Source organism: Ictalurus furcatus, chromosome 27 (genome assembly GCF_023375685.1).
Source record: "Ictalurus furcatus strain D&B chromosome 27, Billie_1.0, whole genome shotgun sequence".
NCBI lineage: Eukaryota > Metazoa > Chordata > Actinopteri > Siluriformes > Ictaluridae > Ictalurus > Ictalurus furcatus.
The window spans coordinates 12,100,631-12,118,911 of NC_071281.1; the positions used below are offsets into that span (position 1 = coordinate 12,100,631).

An 18,281-nucleotide genomic window follows, 5' to 3' on the forward strand; every position below is an offset into this window, starting at 1 on the left:
TCTTCTAACACGAGAGCAATACAAGATATAATTGTGATCTTCCAAAGTTTTCAAGATATACATGTCCGGTTTAGGGTTGTTATGATACCATAAACATATCTTACGATACTATACCATCTGAAGCATCACGATAGCAAGTATTATATTACAATATTGTGTTCATTCATAATTCAAATCTACAAAATGAACCAAATTTACAAAAGTATGTAGCTATAAATGAAAACAGACATACCGAAATTTTCCTCTGAGTACTTTATTAATGAAAATGAATAACTGGCTATTGGAAAAACTCCAGAACAGTTATACAATTTGCAAGCAACTAATTCAATTCGCCACATATTTCATCTATTGTTCCCTAGAGCATTGAAATCATGCAAATGGAAATTGTCCTCAGAGAACTAAGAATGAACACAACATTAGGAATAAATAACTAAATTTTGAAACAACTCCAAAAAAATTTTTAAAATTGGGAACGTTAGCTTGCTTACTAACAAACACGGCTAAATTGATCATTTTAGTATTTACACACAACAGTTAGTGTAACATTAGCTTGCTTATAGCGCAAACGGCTAAATTTATCATTTTAGTATTTACACACAACAGTTAGTGTAACATTAGCTTGCTTATAGCAAACACGGCTAAATTTATCATTTTAGTATTTACACACAATGGTTAGCATAACATTAGCTTGCTTACTAACACACATGGCTAAATTGATAATTTTAGTATTTAGACACAGCGGTTAGCGTAACATTAGCTTGCTTACTAGCAAACATGGCTAACTATCATTTTAGTATTTACACATAGTGGTTAGCATTACGTTTGCTTGCTTACTAGAAAACACGGCTAATTTTATCATTTTAGTATTTGCACACAGCGGTTAGCGCAACGTTAGCTTGCTTACTAGCAAACAGGAAATCTGGTAAAGGTAAAGAGTTTAGCTTAAATGAAGAGTCACTAACCTTTTGTGTATTCTGCAAAAGCAGCGAGATTTGTTGTTTTAGCAAAAATAGCATTAACTGCCACACATACAACATTACTTACAGTACTACCGTGTTGATGATACTGTTTAAAAAATACTGTGGCATAAGCTTTAGTATCGCGATACTACTGTAGTACCGGTATACCGTGCAACCCTAGCCCAGTCTAGGTTATAGACTAGAGAGTCGGTTCTATGTTTATATTGTTAACGCAAATGTTTGACTTTAAAAAGTCTCTGAAATTATTCATTTTAGGTTCAGATTTATAGGTTAACTTATAAATGCCTTTAAATGACTGCTGAGTTTATAAAAGCATTATATATAAAATGTGTTATGCATAAATATTTATTAACTCAGCTGCTGTGCTTAGGCTTCCATTATAAGCGAGTTTTGTGTAGCCAGGTTTTACAGGTTTTGTTTTAGGAAAATACTTATAAAAACAGAAAAGTGGAGATGTATAGAGGGCAGATGAAGAGAGAGTGAACTGTGTAATGAGAGAAAAGAAACATTCATAAAGTACAACAAAATATTCCATGATTTACTTTCACAGTTATCATCAACCTTGAATTTGGAGCAGGCAGTTTGCATCAATCATCAATTTTGTAGTAAATCAGAGTATTGTGTGTGTACCTGGACTATGTATGAAGTGCATTATGAATATGTGTGTGTGTGTGTGTGTGTGTGTGTGGTTGCCATGGAGAGGCATTAATAATCGGTTGCAAGGTCTCATGGGGCTCAGGTGAGGGGTGAATAAACAGCTAAATGAGGTAATACACACAAGAGCTCCCTTTGTCCTCTCTCTCTCTCTCTCTCTCTCTCTCTCTCTCTCTTCATCAGTTTGTCTATCTCTCAGTCCTGCTCTCCGTTGTTGCTGTGTTCGTGTTGTGTGTGCCAGGCTGAAGCGTACCGCCTGCGCTCGGTACCCAGCGGCTCGTTTGGCCATCTGCAGGGCAGCTTGTCTTTTATTGATGTGCTCTGCCCGTGTGTTGAGAAGGAGCTGATGTCCCTAAAAAGATTCCTGCTTAAATTCACCGCTGTAATTACTGATCTAATTTTGCCTGATAATTGCTGCCAGGCAATTACATGTATATTTACCGCTGGTATTGTGGAGAAAGCGAGGCTCCGGGTCTTCGGCCGTTTGTGGTGCAGGATAATGGCAGTGAGCTGCATAATACAGCAGCGCTTTCATCATCATCATCTTCGTCTTACTACAGCCACATCAAAGCGCCCTCGTGAAGTGCAGATGTGTGTTTTCTGCTATATCAGTGCATATTCACTGGCAGGTGTGTGCATATGTATGTGTGTGTGTGTGTGTGTGTGTGTAAGCCTTCAGGCTGTAGGCCCAGGCTGTGTAATGATGTATGGCTGCTCCACTAGGCTGCAGCTCACTCGAGCGGTGACGCATCCTCGGCTCTCATTGCTTTGTTAATTTAAATAGGTGCATGCATCATACTCCTGCAACCTACCTGGAGCACAGGGCATAAAGAGAGCAAGTAAAATTACAGGAGGAGGAAAGCAGCCCAATGGGCTTCGTAATAGCCAATAGGATCAATCCACTTTTCTGTGATTTGACTGGATGACTTCTGCATTATTTTGTGCGTCTTTCTGTGTAATGAGATTGCAGTCGGTTGGTCTGCAGGATAATGGATAAAATAATCATTGTGATTATTTTGCTCAATATTGACCATGATTGTTTGCCACATTTATTATATTTTTTGTACCATTTTAATCTGACATGTTTATTTTTTTTGTACTTCAAACCTGTATTTCCTCATGGATAATTCCATGTGAATCAGAATAATCAGAATTTCTTTTCTTTTTTTTTTTTATTTTTAATAAACATGCCACCATTGTATGCAACCTGTCAGACAAGTTGTATTTATTTATTTATTTATTTATTCATTCATTCATTCATTCATTCAATTATTTTTATTGATGTGTTGTTATTGATGTTAATACTACTACTACTACTACTATAATAATAATAATACTTTTATTTAACTTTCATTTAATATATTTTTAATGTGATTTAATAAACACACCACGACAGCATGCAACCCATCAGACAGTTAAAACTAGCTTACTTACTTACTTAAAAACTCAGGTATGTCAGATTTAGTGCAGTAAGCAGCATGTTATGCTTGGCTATTAGCAGTTGATTAGGTTTAATTAATTAACAGCCAGAAATTAAGATAATGTTTTAAAATAGGATTAATCCCACAGTCCTAGACATTCTCATGTACTTTTACTAACTAACTAACTAATAATGACATATATGATCATACCAACCTCTTTCTACTCCCCTTTTTACCTCTTTTGTTACTCAAATTACCATTCATTAGTCTCTTCTTGTGCTACACAATGCCATTTGTTAATCATCACCACAATATTGGCCTTTCCATTACTGATACCACAGAAAAAATAAACGATAAATAAACACTCTAATAAAGCACATATTTTGTATGTTTTATCCTCGGTAGGAACTCTTAGAGGTTCTCAGTAAGGTTTCTGTGGTTTTAGTATTTGTGGCATTGTCATGATATAAAACATTTAATATTTTTTTGGACAATAAGTCAATATTAAACCATGACACATCATGGGTTTACCAGATTGATTAAATATATTGCAAGCATATCACCATATGATTAATGTAATTAAGCAGTATTTATTCTCAGACATTGCTTTTAATCACATTGAAATCCTATATTAGGAATAAAACACTTGGTGTGCTGTTATAGGAAAATAATCAGTGATGGGGTCATGTGATGCAGCTTGATGTTAGACAGAGTTACTGATTACAGCCCTGAACTTGATTATTTTCCTATAAAGGTGTGTATTATATTTATCTTATAAAACAATAATTTGCAAATGATTTTTTTTTTTTTTTTTTTCGTTTAAAGAATGACTTTTTTATGTTGTGGAACATTCACAGAACGAGGTAGTTCCTGTTATCATTTACAGTACTCTCCTTTTCTCTCCTATTACAATTAATGAACCATTTTATTGAATACCTTAAAATTCAGGCATTCTTTGTGCGCTTTATTTTTATAGGGACGTTTTAATGATAATTTGATTGGCAAATACTTTTCCGATAACGTTGATCATAGAGTAGTTTATGATGGAGAATGGCTGCAATGTACATAACCATGGACAGCTGCAGTTAGGGGAAGGAAAAAAAAACATGCTTGTTTATGCTTGGCATGTCGGGGCTGCTAGCTGGACAGGATCTTCAGAGTAAAATAGTTACACTGTGCAATGATCTTCCGATCCCCATCAGTACTGTAAAGAACGTGTTGCAGATTAGTTAGAAGTTGGAACTTCAGATGTTCTCCAGAAATTTGTGGTGAACAAAATGGAGATTTGCTGAAACCGATTTGAGTAGTAATGATCAGAGTTTAGCGAGCTCAATATTAGGACCTGTGTATGCAAAAGAAATGAATTGAATTAAGAAAAATGCATCAGACTCTCGCTCTTTTTGAATGTCTGCCTTCTGTGTCGTCTGTGCTTTCTATCCATTTTCTCTCTCTCTCTCTCAGCTGTTTGTTCATGTTCCTCCATCTTACTATCCAGGGTCTCGGTGTTTGTTCAGGTTGTAATCGAGGCTGTACATCGTTCTGCATTGTATTTCGCCAAACAAAAGAGGGGTTCAGGTGCTGCAGATAAATCAATACATCCTGAATCTTTTTACCAAAGGCAAAACATTTTCATCGAGGAAAGATGCCCATGCATATTATTGACTGTGTGGGTTTTTGGTTTTTTGTTTTGAAAGGGGGGGAAAGCTTACATATGCTTTCCATCTGCTTGGTTGAAGGTTTTTATCAATTTTTTTTTTCTTTTATGTTATTTCTATCCTTCTATCTTTCGTACATGTTGGCCAAATGATTAAATGGCCGAAGTAGTTGTGATGCACCACCACCATGTATCTAAACTACAGCAATTTCATACTTTAAGCCTTTTGTTCTGTTTTCTTGAAAACGTATTCTGTGTTTCAGGATCCTCCTGTGCTTCCAGTCGGTCAGTTCAGTGAGAAATTTGTGCACTTCATAACACAGTGGTGAGTGTTTGTAATTCAGCCCTAACATTAGAATCTCACATTACAGAGGATTTCACTATGGTTTTGGTTACCTGGCAGCAGCTTTACTTTGTTATAAAACTTCATAAACATGACTCTGTCACAAGGGCTAGGCCAAAAACATTTGTTTTCTCAGTTCTGGCTACTGGCTAATATAAAACATTTCATTCATCCTGGTCAAGGTCATGGTGGATCTGGAGCCTGTCCTTGGAACACTATGCATGATGCACACACACACACACACCTTCACACAAAGGGGCAATTTAGTGTGGCATGTTTTTTTGAAGGTGGAAGGAAATTGATTAACCAAAAAGAAACCCACCCAGACACTGAGAGAACATGTGAAACTCCACACAGAAAATAATTTAAGCTCAGGATCAAACCGGAAATCCTGGAGCTGCAATGTGGACACGCTTTCAACTACACCACCATGCCATCCTCTAATATATTTCAATTATGTTAAACCCCGAGAGCCCACAGGTATGGGGAAAAAAAACATTGTCACCTATTTTTAGCTAATAATCCAGTGAAATAGTACAGGTAAATATGTCATTTTTTAGAGCCCTCCTCCCTACAATAGTAGTGAAAATGTCAAATAACCCTTTCCCTTCCCACATTTTGACCCCACCCCCTCTGTTAAAGCTACCTATGGCTCAAGAGTTGCATTTTTAAGAAAAAGAGGGCTGGAATTTTTTTAATCAGAAGTGTAAAAGAACAGCATGGAAATATGGGTGAATAGGGCAACGGTTTTTGTCTACATAAAATAGGAATAAGTTCCACTTCCATTCACCAAAACCAAGTGAGAATTTCCCTGGCACACATCTCTGATAAATTTAAATTTCTTTAGAAATGGCACATTACACAATTAGTAACATCTTAGCAATTACATTCAAATTCAATTTACAAATGATTGCTGGGATTGACAGTGTTGGAATTAGTATATTTTTCTTTAGAATGGAACGGTTTTGGGTTCATTCTGGGGGGGGGGACACTACCCCGTCCATTTTGCCAAGTCCATATGATACATTCCAGGACGTTGATATGACCTGGCAGCATTGTCTTTTTAATTCATATGCTGCTCTCTTAAGCATTACTTAAGACAAGAACTTTACACTAATAATACAAATATTTTTACACACTTTTCCCAGGTTGTGCCCCAAGCACCCACAATCCCTACTGCCTCCTGTCCCTCAACCCCTTTCCTATTTGGGACCCACAAGCCCTGTGGCAATAACCAGATGTGTTGGGACTTGTTTAGCAGCTGTTGTTTACTCGCCACACACCTTATTTACACACACAGGTCAACTGGTTTTGCCCTACCACCCCTGCCTGGCACTGCTATCTCAATGCCCCCTGCTATTATTATCCTGTTCTTGAGGATGCGTCATTCATCATGGCCCAAACAGCCTCTGTACACCTGTATGCCCCTGCAATCCTTGTTATCTTATAAATGGGTCATGTTGAGTGATTTACCCCAGCTATGAGTAAATCTGTGCCAAGGAGAGCTGTTTATGAACTTACTTTACCCCTCGTTATTAACAAGGATGTCATTCAGTATCGGATCCATTCATTTATGGTGGCCCTTCTAAATATCTTGCGAGTTTTTAAACGAGGAAGCAAAAGATTTGCTTTAATGCTTAATTATTTCCATGTGCTTGGGTTACGTTTGCACTTTGTTAAAATGAGAGCTAGGTTCATAAATGTTCTCGGCTGTCCCTCCTGTGGCTTTATTTTATCTGCGTACTCTGTTTCTTTCCACAGCATGAAAAAACAGCCGAAAGAACGTCCCGCCCCCAATAACCTCATGGTGAGTGTATGTCTTTTTAGGATGTAGTTACTGTATATAATGTGTTTAGGGCTGCAGCCTTGTGAAAAACTGCAATATCAAAAGTATGTTTATTAAAAATGATTGAGTCAATGATTAAGTTGCAGCCTTTAAATGGTGTTTTTAAATCAAGATTATAGAAACTATATTTAGCAGGGTTAGGAGCCAGTGTGTGTTGATTTTTGGCTTGATTCGAATTGATTCAGTTGTAAGTAGTAGTAGTTGTAAGGCTTTGAATTATAACTTCTATTTGGTCACTTTCAGAACTTGTAATAGTGTGAAGATGGAGAACATTTAATACATCTAATATTTATGATTGACGTATCCTTTTGATCCACTAACTTTAGCTTGAACTTTTCTTATTACAGTGGCAGATAAGTTAGCTTTTTTTTTTTTTTCTTTTTTAGAAATAAGTGATTAAAATGAGAAAATTTTAAAGTCACCAACAAACTAACTTACTAGATAGATAAAGGTCCTGAGAATTACTCTCTTAAAAGTAAAATAAAATAAATAAACAATGTAGTCATAAAGTCTTAATAATGTCGTTTCCATAGTATGAGCCCACAGAAGTGCATTAGTAGACTATATGGGAAGCACAGCAACAACAGTAATAATAATCATGTGATGTTTTGGGAGGTCCAAAAAATGCATGACATTTAAAGTTGAGATAACATCGAGTTATAACTTAAAGTTACTTTAAAATTCTTACTTGGTGCAACAGTTCTGGTTTTTGTTAGTTCATAAACATGAACATGGTGTCATTGAGCATTTGCACTAGGCTACGATCAAACTTTAAGACAAAATGGAAAAAGACATTTATTTCAGCCGTATATTAAATATGGTCAGATTGTGTGTGTTGAGGTGTTCGTAGTGTAAAAATCTCTTCTTCTGAAAGTTATATAAATATTCTTTAATAATTTGCATGGCCATTGTTTGCTTTTATTCCTGCCTCCAACCACTTTTGTATCATCTGAACAGTTTTTGGATCCTTCAAGTTGTAATATTTATTTCCAATGCTTTAAGTGGAATGAGTGTCTCTCGTGTCTACGCTTCTTTCGCTCTCTGTATGTTCTTTGACATTGCTGTTAACTGTCTCACACACTCGTGCTGAAGCACTGGTCTTATGAGTTAGACAGAGTCCTTCCAGATGGAATTTGATGGAAATCTCTGATAACGCTTTAGCACACAAGGTTGCAGCCATTGGCACTTGATGTATTGAAAGGCTGTGGACATTGTCGTTTCAGCACCATAGACAGCAGCCTTGTCCACTGAGAGCCAGGTGCAAATGCAGCTTATGCACATGTGTGTAAGTGGTAGTGTGTGTGTGTGTCAATACTGTTATGAGGTGGTTGTCTGACGGTACACAAGTTTCCACTCATGGCACTGAATTTCAAACATAGAAATGTAATTGATTTTATTGAACAATTTCTCAGTAAAACCAGCATTGATCCCTTCTCCTCATGCATTAGTGTATAGATGTGTACATTAGTTGCCTAGGGTAGCTTGGTGGAAAAGCAGGTAGCGTTCATGCTCACAGCTCCAGAGTCCTATGTTTGTCTCCAAGTCCTGTATACTGTCTGTTCTGGGTTCTCGGGTTTTCTTCCACTGAAATGCTGGTCATGGCACAATATTTCACCTTTTTTTCCCATTCCTCTACATGTTAACAGCATTTTCACCAAAAATGAACCTCAACAGTTCACATCAGTTCCAGCATGTTTTGCATGTGATTTGGTGTTGGTCATGTTTTCATCCAGAGTTAACATTTTTGGCTCTTTTTTCTTTTTCTTTTTCTTTTTTTCCTCTTATGTCAAAGAAGAGCAGCTAATTGAGCTGATTAGCTAGTCAGATAGCTAATGATAGCTAGCATATCATAGCTCACGTTACAAGTCTGGAGAAGGACTTTGACCAGAGGTGGAACCTTTCTTTCTGGCATAAGAAAGAGGTTTCTAAATTTCCCCTGGGGTCTCAATAATAAACATGCCACCATAAATATCTTTATGTATGCAAACTAGTATAGTCTTAGTGAAGTTTTAAAGTGAACAATTAAAGATTGGAAAAAGACCAAGAAACGTTTTTCCAGTGTTCAGTCGTTCAGTTTAGATGAGCCTGTGCCCACTGTAGACTCAGATTCCTGTTCTTGGCCTGCTGGAGTGGAACTTGATGTGGTCCATCTGCTGTTGTTGCCCGTCTGCCTCTAGATTTGGTGTGTTGTACATCTTGAGACGCTTTTCTGCTCACCACTGTTGTAAAGAGTGGCTATTTGAGTCTTGTCAGGACAAACCAGTCTGGCCATTCTCCTCTGACCTTTCTCCTCCACAAGATTTTCTCCCTGCTGAACCGCCTGCTTCAGTACAGTACTCATTCTAGATCGATAATGTCTTTCTTTTCAGAGAAGGAGTAGAGCGAGAGATTTTTCCTGTTTTGCTGATACACTAGATATCATTGACAGCAAGAAATGAAACTCATGAATTTGGTTTATTTGTGGGTTGCATTCTGGCTCTTAAAAAAAGAAAAAGAAAAAAAAAGAAAAGCATTGCTTGACTCCACTGAATGGATCATTTCAGTGAGTGCTGAAATGGAGAGCAAGATGTTATGCGCTCACTAAAAGCAAGGCCAGGCAATTACTTTGTTTAACACATATCAGTTCAGGCTATTTTACTCAGTTTCAAGTTTCATTATAGTTTCTGGGTACACAAATACCCGGAGTAGTGATGATATTTCAACATGTTAGCAACTTCTTATTAGCACATGACTAGTGAATGATTTTTTTTTTAAGCTTCTGTTTATCACCACAAATTTCAGCCTGATCAGATTGTGTGCCACATTTCTGCCATGTGAGACTCCAGCAGTGATTGTTTAGTGATTGACATGTCCCCCCTCCCTATGGACTTCTCTCATTGTCACCCAGTTGTCATTGTCCTTTTAGCACTTTTTCTCCCAGAGGAGCAGGCAGCACTGCAGGCCTCAGCTGCAGCACATGATGCTGCTGAGGACAAAAGAGCGAGTGCTGTACCCTACACCCCAAATCTGTTAGAGACCTATAGAGACCTATAGGCTTCCTCCCCTCCCTGAGGCAACCTGGTTATGGACAGGGTGTGCGTGCTCTCACGGCGGAGTGTGTCTACGTCTTTTTGTGTGTGCTTCTGTTTTCACAAATGTGTATGTGGGTAATAGCCTGGGCTCAGGGGAGAAGCCCTTTAAAGAGAGATGCATCGTCTTGCTGAATGCCTGTGGCCCGTACTGTAGGGAACAGGATGAGAGTGGGCTTTGAAAGCCCTTTGACATCGCTGTGATGACTTGTTTACACATTAGCACGCTGAGGAGTCCCACGAGAGTGATCCTAGCTTTTAGCTTGATAACACTGTGGCTTTGGGGGGTGAAGCTCAAGCCCCCTCCCCCCCCACCCCTCTCTCTCTCTCTCTCTCTCTCTCTCTCTCTCTCTCTCTCTCTCATATCCACATAAAACAAGGTCTCCAAACTTCAATGAACATCAAAATATCCACTTCAAGTACTTATTTTAGTCTCCTGAAGCACTTTGGGGAAATGATGGACTCCTTTAGGCTTTTTATTATAAATATTTCCTTCACGCTATTTTAAAATATTTGGTGAAAAGGTTTGTGGAAAGAAGTTTCCGCTTACTTCAAACACAATCAATCAATCACCCAAGACATGATTTTGCTTTGTAAGTTTTGAGCCGGTGCTTTGAGGCTAATGTAGCTTACAAATAATGGAGGTCGATCTCACCCAAAATCTATGTAAATATATGCCTATAGTTCTTGTATAAATGTACCAGTGGCACAGGTTTCATTTCACTTTCAGAGTAATCACATGCAACCTAACACTAGTGTTATTATTATTAATTAATATTCCATACAAGTGGCAGGGTGTCTTAGTGGTTAGCACGTTTGCCTCCAGGATTGAGGTTCGATTCCTGCTGCCCTGTGTGTGCGGAGTTTGTATGTTCCACCCGTGCTTCGGGGGTTTCTTCTGCATTCTCCGGTTTCCTCCCCCAGTCCAAAGACATGTGTTGTAGGCTGATTGGCTTGTCTAAATTGTCCGTAGTGTGTGAATGGGTGTGTGATTGTGTCCTGTGATGGGTTGTCCCCCCACCTTGTGCCCCGAGTCCCCTGGGATAGGCTCCAGGCTCTTTGTGTAGGATATGCAGTACAGAAAATGGATGGAATATTTCATACTAATATTTTGCTTTTATGATAAATATTCAGTCAGTTTTTCTCAGCATATATTTCCATAAAAATCTAGTAATTAAATATGAAAATGATGCATTAGCTCAACAACACTCTCCTTCTTATCAGAACAATTCAGCATCATCATAATGCTGTAATTGGTGTCTTGAATAATTTATTTAATCAACATTCATGAATATACGCCAGGTGAATGTAGCTAGCATGCACCCGGACTAAAAGATTTGACAGAAACTGTAGTTACCTATGGATTTAAATACACTTATACACAAAATATGGTTCTCAAGAAATACATTTGAGCTCAGTTTAACAATGAAAAACAAAACAAAAAAAGTATGCCTATGAAGGTCAAGCTGACCAAACTGGCTCTGCTCTCTGCCTCACACAATCACCTGTTGAACTTGTTTTAACAATGTTTGAAGTTGTGAGGGAAATTATTCTTTTTTACTTTGTAATAGTTTTGTTCTTGTTCTATTTCATTCTCATCAAAGGATAACGCCTAAGAAAGCCATGTCGTGTCACTGAGATCAGTACAGAATGTTTATCTGCTTACAGAGACACAAACATGTTGTTCTGTTCAAGGTTCGTCTAAACGTCTTCCAAGATCCTAAAATAAAGCCTGTTCGAACTGCCTCAAACCGCTTCTTATCGGTACACAGAATTATGTCATGCTCTGCTTTCCTTAAATATAGTAGTGGTTTAGTACAAGGACTCTCATTATTCTATCCTGCTTTATTCTATCCTGTATTAACCATCTTTCTGTAATAAACCTTTTTACCTTCAGAGGACGAGTCTGCGAGTGTTGTCTAATTTCCACGACAAAGTACAAATATGATGATTCGGCCATTTTGGGTGAGATAGACTTGCATTACTTTTTCGCTAGTTGCGTTATTCTCGTAGCTCCAGTGCAAAACCAAAAATAAACAAAACATTAAATGTCAAACACCAAACATGTTTATGGCTGGGTGACTAAATTTATGGCAGAAATGTTCTGTTCATTTCTTTGTTCCAATTAATCTAAGCATATTTTTGTATTTCTTAAAAAAAAAAATGAATTGCAAAATATTGAGTGTTTTCATTAACTGCTGAGCAACAAACTGCCAGTAACACACACGGCAACGTAGAGACACTCACTCTGCCATGATTTAATCAGCAATCTCATTTTTATTCACTGTAAATCTGATTAAGGGTTTTTTTTAAGCAAAACTTTGCAACTTGGATAAAAGCAGGTTGATGGAAACCCCGCTGTGTTAGGAAGTCTACAGATTGTCCAGTAAGTAGTCCTTTGGCAGGAGTAAAGCGTGTGTGTGGTGTTTTCCATGAAATCTTTCCTGAGAGTCAGGTGACGGTCATGATGCTCGGCTGGCTGCAGCTCTCAGTACACCTGCCCTGCTCTTTTGTAATCTAGCTGAATAATCTTTCCCTTGGTGAGAGCTGAATTAAGAGATCATGAAGCTTTAGCCTAGTCTGAAGAAACACACACACACACACACACACACACACACACACACCTCTCTGTATCCAGTGGGAGCATGTCATTAATATGCAAATCTGCCAAGACCTAGTTATAACAGTGACCTCTTCACCTTTCTCACTCTGTCTGTCTGTCTTGTGCTATTTTCCCTACACCAATATCAGCCACACACACACTGGCGCACACACACACACACACACACATTACACGCCACCGTTGCTGCTCTTTAACACATTCTAATGAGGTGATGACCAACCACTTGTTATAATTGCTTTAGACTCCTTTTAATTTTCAAGCTTATTAATCATATGTAGAGTTATTTAAAAAAGCATAAATTAATCTTAGATTAAAAGGCCTATCACAGACTTGAAACAATTAAAGAGTAGGGTGAGATTTCCCCTGGGTTTGGCAGTTTTAACGGAGATTTCAGGTGATTATCACACTTTGATATGGGGCTGTGATTAATGTAGCCACACTTTTAAATGAGTTTTTTCCGCCTGACGGTAGAGAGGTAAGCAGAAGCTGATAATGACCTAACTAAAGCAGTATTTATTCTGCCTTTCCTCTCTTAATAACTTCCTCTGCATGGGTGCAATGGTAGCAGCAGGTGGGTTAATTAATGGAGGTGCACTTCTCGGCATGCTCTCAGAGACACATACACACACTTATTTTGTGTTCAGAGAGAACAGAGGGACACACAGGTGGCGAGTGGCGGGTTTGTGTGTGTGAATGTGGCCTGTGTCAGTCCATCCAAACAAGCAACTGACCGCCTGAGCTCTGATTTATTGCAGCTTGTCATTGTCCAAATGTGTGTAAGAGCATGCGACTGATCATTGACCGTGTGTGTGCGTGTGTGTGTATTTATATATTTCGTTCTCCTCAAATGTCCCTTCCCCTGTCCTTGACTGCGTCTCCTCCCAAATGTCCTGCAAGTGCTCTTATTCTCCATGCCGGGTCAAAAACAGGCCGCCCTACGTGGTCGGACCCTCGTCCGGGCTGGCATGGTCACTGCAGAGTGCCGGGCTCAGCTGTATATTACTGCTCTATATCTGAGCCCGGAGCTGGTGTAGGCTGGCGAGGCTGTGCCCGGGCCGGGTGATTGATGAGAAGGGTGCTTGCTACGGCTCGCCCTCAGGACGGACCTCAACACAACCCAGAGCTGAGAGTGATTAACCTCACTGTGGCACACACAGAGCTCACCATTAGCAGGACAGCACGATTGATGGTCCCGCTCTGTCCTCACAGAGACCAAGAGTGCATGTCTGTGAGAAAAGGAGAAACGGAGTGTATGAAAATGACTGGCACTGTGTAGATGAATCTGTTGGCCTTGTTTTATAACAAGAATTTGGAGAATACAAAACTATTGGTGTTGATCTTTATTAGGGGTGGGCAGTATGATAAAAAAAAAAATAGTTACAAGTTAAACTTGAAAACTTGTAATCATGAAAAACTGAATTTAATGATAATTGTATGTTTTTATTAAAAATATAACACTGAAAAGTAGAACAAGTTAAGACGTTCCTGTAAAAATTTTAACATTTCATTTACAAAAAAGCTTTAACATCAAATCAGCTGCTTCCAAGTCAAGTTTTTTTTGTGTTTATTTCTTTTGTGATTTTGCTTTTCTTATTTTTTTTTTCTTTTTTTAACATCACATCATGATATTGTAATTATATTATCATATTGCTTAGCTGTAATCTTTATAATCAATTAGCTGTAATAAACAGCACTTAATTAGTCATTTTTTTAAAGATCTGGTCAAAGATTGGTTGATGAAGGGAAGTTTTCAGCATACTTTTGATTAGGGTTGCACGGTAATAGCTAAAATGTTCAAGTATTGGTATTTAAATCAACAGAAATCAGGCTTTTCTTTTACTTTTGTATATCCTAAGCTTGTATTCTCTGAAATGTATAAATTGTTCAAATCAAAACGCACCACCTCTTAGCTGCACAGTTATTCCGATAAATAAATGTCTCGATATGTCACTACCAAGTAAACAGTCCATCTCATGTATTTAATGTTATATTGCATATAATGTTACTGTATATCCAGTTAGGAAGCCAATATCTCTGATGATAATCTGGGGGATAAAATGCGATCTTGGTTAAAACCCTTATTCATTTAATAACGCCCTTTAAAAATGTCCTTTGACACTCCTTTCATTTTCTATTCCTCCTTAATTCCGTCTCTTATTTAATTAGGATTTGCCCGTGTAGTTTAAGCGGGACACAAGTGCCTCTGCCAGAATCACTATATTGGAGTAATAAGGAAAGACACATTCATTTAAACAGCACAGAATGTCACTGCTAATTTATCTCCAAAGCCTAAAGCTCCAATCAGGAATCACAGTAACTGGGCAGCCAGTGGCAGGGTCACAGCGGAGACAGAAGCCTTTAAGTAACAGCAGCACAGCCACTATATCATACACCATGCTTTTTTAGCATATGCTCTGTTAATAAGATAGTTCAAGCAACGAGTTCACTGTCACGGTGTTTTATCATTTTCCTGTTTGGGGGTAGAATGGAGGAAAAATAGTCCCGCCAGTCACCTTGTCACAGTATTGGGGTCTCTCAGGGTCAAACCCAGTTCTTGTGTCTCATAATTGCTGCTCTACACCAGTTTAAAAAGAGGTCTAACTGATTGCTTTTTCTCTTCCTGTCTTTTGCAGGACCATCCATTTATTACGCAATACGATGACGGGAATACGGAGGTAGTATCCATGTGGGTTTGTCGGAGTTTAGAGGACCGCAAATCCCTGCAAGCTCAGGGGCTGATGTAAGGAGCCGTGACACAACAAGGAGCCGTTTTTTCCTGTTTCTATAAAGTGCCACAGAGGTTTAATGGCTGGACTTACTTGAAAGAGACCGCCCATAAACACACACTCCAGAGTGCTCATGGACCTTTTTATTTTTTCATGGATCCAATAACTCCAGATCTGTATTTTTGTTTTGTTTTGTATATTTGTTTTTGAATGGTTGTGCCGATTGCAGTGTAAATGTTTCAGGCTTATGACTCTCATCATTTCCATAGCAGATGGAGCATGAAGCAAAAGCTTTTTAATAGGGCTGTTCCAGGATAAACTAGGACACCTCGTAATGCAGAGTAAACATTTTGCATTTTGATCCCTTGTGGTAAAGGCTGTGGGCGACTGATCACAAGGTTATGAGGTAAAATCCCAGCATCACCACACTGCCACTTATTGGGTCCTTCAGCAAGATATTAACCGTTATCTTCTCAGTTTTTAATTGTACAACGGGCAAAAGAAGAGTTTTTTTTTTTTTTACTTGAACGAACAATCAGATATGATCCCCATGATAAAAAGAAACGCCACGTTAGTCAACATAGGAGTGTATTGCATGCGGCGCATTGCTCTTTGTTTATATTCTGGGAAATCGATTCGACTCAATTTATTCGGAAATTTCAACTGGGACAGACAGAAAAAAAAGTAATTGCTGGAGTGGTCCAGATTTGTCAGAATTCCTCTAAGATTGTGCATAATTGAAGCCATACTGACCGTGAACTCTTTAGCGAGTGCTAACCTGAGCATTTTCAGCACTGCTGTGTTTTTCGGTGATATGACCCATGCTGCAGATTATTTAACTGTAGCGCTCTGTGTTTCCCTTAAAGTCGCACTGAAAGGCTCGTACAGTACGTAAGCCACAATAACAGACCACTCAAGTCTTCTGTGCATTCAGTCCTACTCTTATTCCAGTTTGTGTAATGAACATAGTTATTACAGCCACTTATTGAACCTCCTATGCACATAAATCTTAAATCTAATCTTTTAACTCGAATGACCCCACTTATCTATTAGATATATTTAATTCAAATCAGCATCATCCTCCCTCTCCACTACAGCATGTAATCATTCCACAGCAGGGAGTAAATAATTTTTTGCTCACTATTCTATTAACCACTGACAGCTGCCAACTAACATGCGTCATATGTTACAGCTGCATCAACCCAGCACATCTGCCTGCGACTACAATACTCCATGGGCCACTTAAAGACGGTTTACGCCTTAATGCACTTATTGTACTGCTGTGTTTTTTATACGGCGTTACTTTAGAAATGAAGCAGTTCTACAGGTACATATTTTGCCTCCTGAACCACTTGGACATGAAAGGAGTTGCAACAGTTAAAACCTGATGAGATGCAGAACATTTCTACCCAAAGTATGTATAATACTTGAAGTTTTAAGGTTTTCTTGGTATGTTACCAAATTGTCATCCAGTTATCTTCATTTGTTTTTGAGGTTTTTTTGTTTAGGTTTTTATTTTTAATCCTGTTCAAATGCACTGTTACGTCTTTCTTTATTTCAGTCTCCTTGTTTTTAAGAGATGTGTGGTTCACCGGTGGCACTTGAGTCTCATTTCACATTGCTGTGGAAGTTTGCACACCTTCAACATTTTCCTAAGTAAATGAAACATTCAGGATATCGTGTCTGTCTTGATGCTCTGCTATAAACACTTCACTTCATTCTCTTTATATAAAGAACTGCTCTTCCAGCCATTAAAGGGCCATTTTAATGTGTGTAGTAGGAAATGCTTTCTGTGAAGAAATCCAAAAGTGTCCCTTATGCTTTTTTAACTGCGTATTTATTCGTCTAAATCCATTTGTAGGTGCACAAACAACACGGGCCTGGTCATTATTGTGAAAAATAATGTGGCATTAACTTTTCTCTATTACCTGAAATGTGTTGGTATTATTTTATTCTGGGGAAAATAATATTACAACCAATACTTTAGGCTTAATACAAAGCACAGCTAAGTTTAAATTGGACTTTCGATATTGTTTAGAACATTTTTTTTAAGCTTGGTGGATATGTTGAATATCTCTATTCAAAAGTTTAGATGTTTAAGAAAGTGAACAATATTTCAGGCTTCAGGACATTTTGAAGTGAGTTTGTCAGGACTTTCTCACAGTCTAATGACATGCAACATGTACTGTTTAGGAATCGCCCACATCCAGAGTATTTTTTTTTGTTGTTGATGCGCTTCCATATTTCTTTGCTTGTATCTTTCTCATTTGTAAGTCGCTTTGGATAAAAGCGTCTGCTAAGTGCATAAATGTAATGTAATGTCTTATAATGATTATAAATTTTATATATAATGTTACATAAACTGCTCTAAGTTGTACAACTAAATGATTTATTCATCTTCAGTCAGAATGTTATCTTGGTCAGGGTCCGGTGGATCCAGAGGAATACACCCTGGACAGCATGCCATTTGCATTGCCTCAAGGCAATTTAATGTAGACAATCCACCTAGCAGCATGTTTTTGTTAAGCAGGAGGAAACCAGAGAACCTGAAGGAAACCCACTAAGACACAAGGTGAAACCCCATACAGACTGTAACCCAAGCTCAGGATTGAACCAGGATCACTGGATCTGTGATCTCGGCAGCAGTCGTCCCTGCTGCACCACAGAGCTGCCCTTATGATATCTCTCCACCTCAAACATCTATTTAAATACCAAATATAAATGCCACAGATTTTTCTTAAATAATTGAAGACTTATGTGCTGAAAAAAAAATTACTGTTCGGCAAACCCACACATAGCTGCTCTCATTTCTGTATACTGATTCAGTGACACGCCCTTTTTCATACAGGCACACAGACACACCTCCTGTAGTGTGCAGTTTATGTAGGCTGCCATTCTCTTGCCTTGATTGACGGGTGGCCACGCCCTGACCTCCATACCTTCTGTCGGACATTTACACAACCATC

General features: G+C 38.4%; 1 protein-coding gene across 2 annotated transcripts in view; it reads left to right on the forward strand.

Moving 5' to 3' along the window:
* map2k5 (mitogen-activated protein kinase kinase 5) overlaps positions 1-16,990 on the forward strand; it is a 66,214-nt gene extending 49,224 nt beyond the window's left edge. For both annotated transcript variants that reach the window (XM_053616668.1, XM_053616669.1), the window contains exons 20-22: positions 4,973-5,034; positions 6,814-6,859; positions 15,223-16,990. In XM_053616668.1, the coding sequence (XP_053472643.1) occupies positions 4,973-5,034; positions 6,814-6,859; positions 15,223-15,333 (219 nt within the window). In that variant the 3' untranslated portion in view covers positions 15,334-16,990. The remainder of the gene's footprint in view (positions 1-4,972; positions 5,035-6,813; positions 6,860-15,222) is intronic.
* The last annotated feature ends 1,291 nt before the right edge of the window (positions 16,991-18,281 follow it).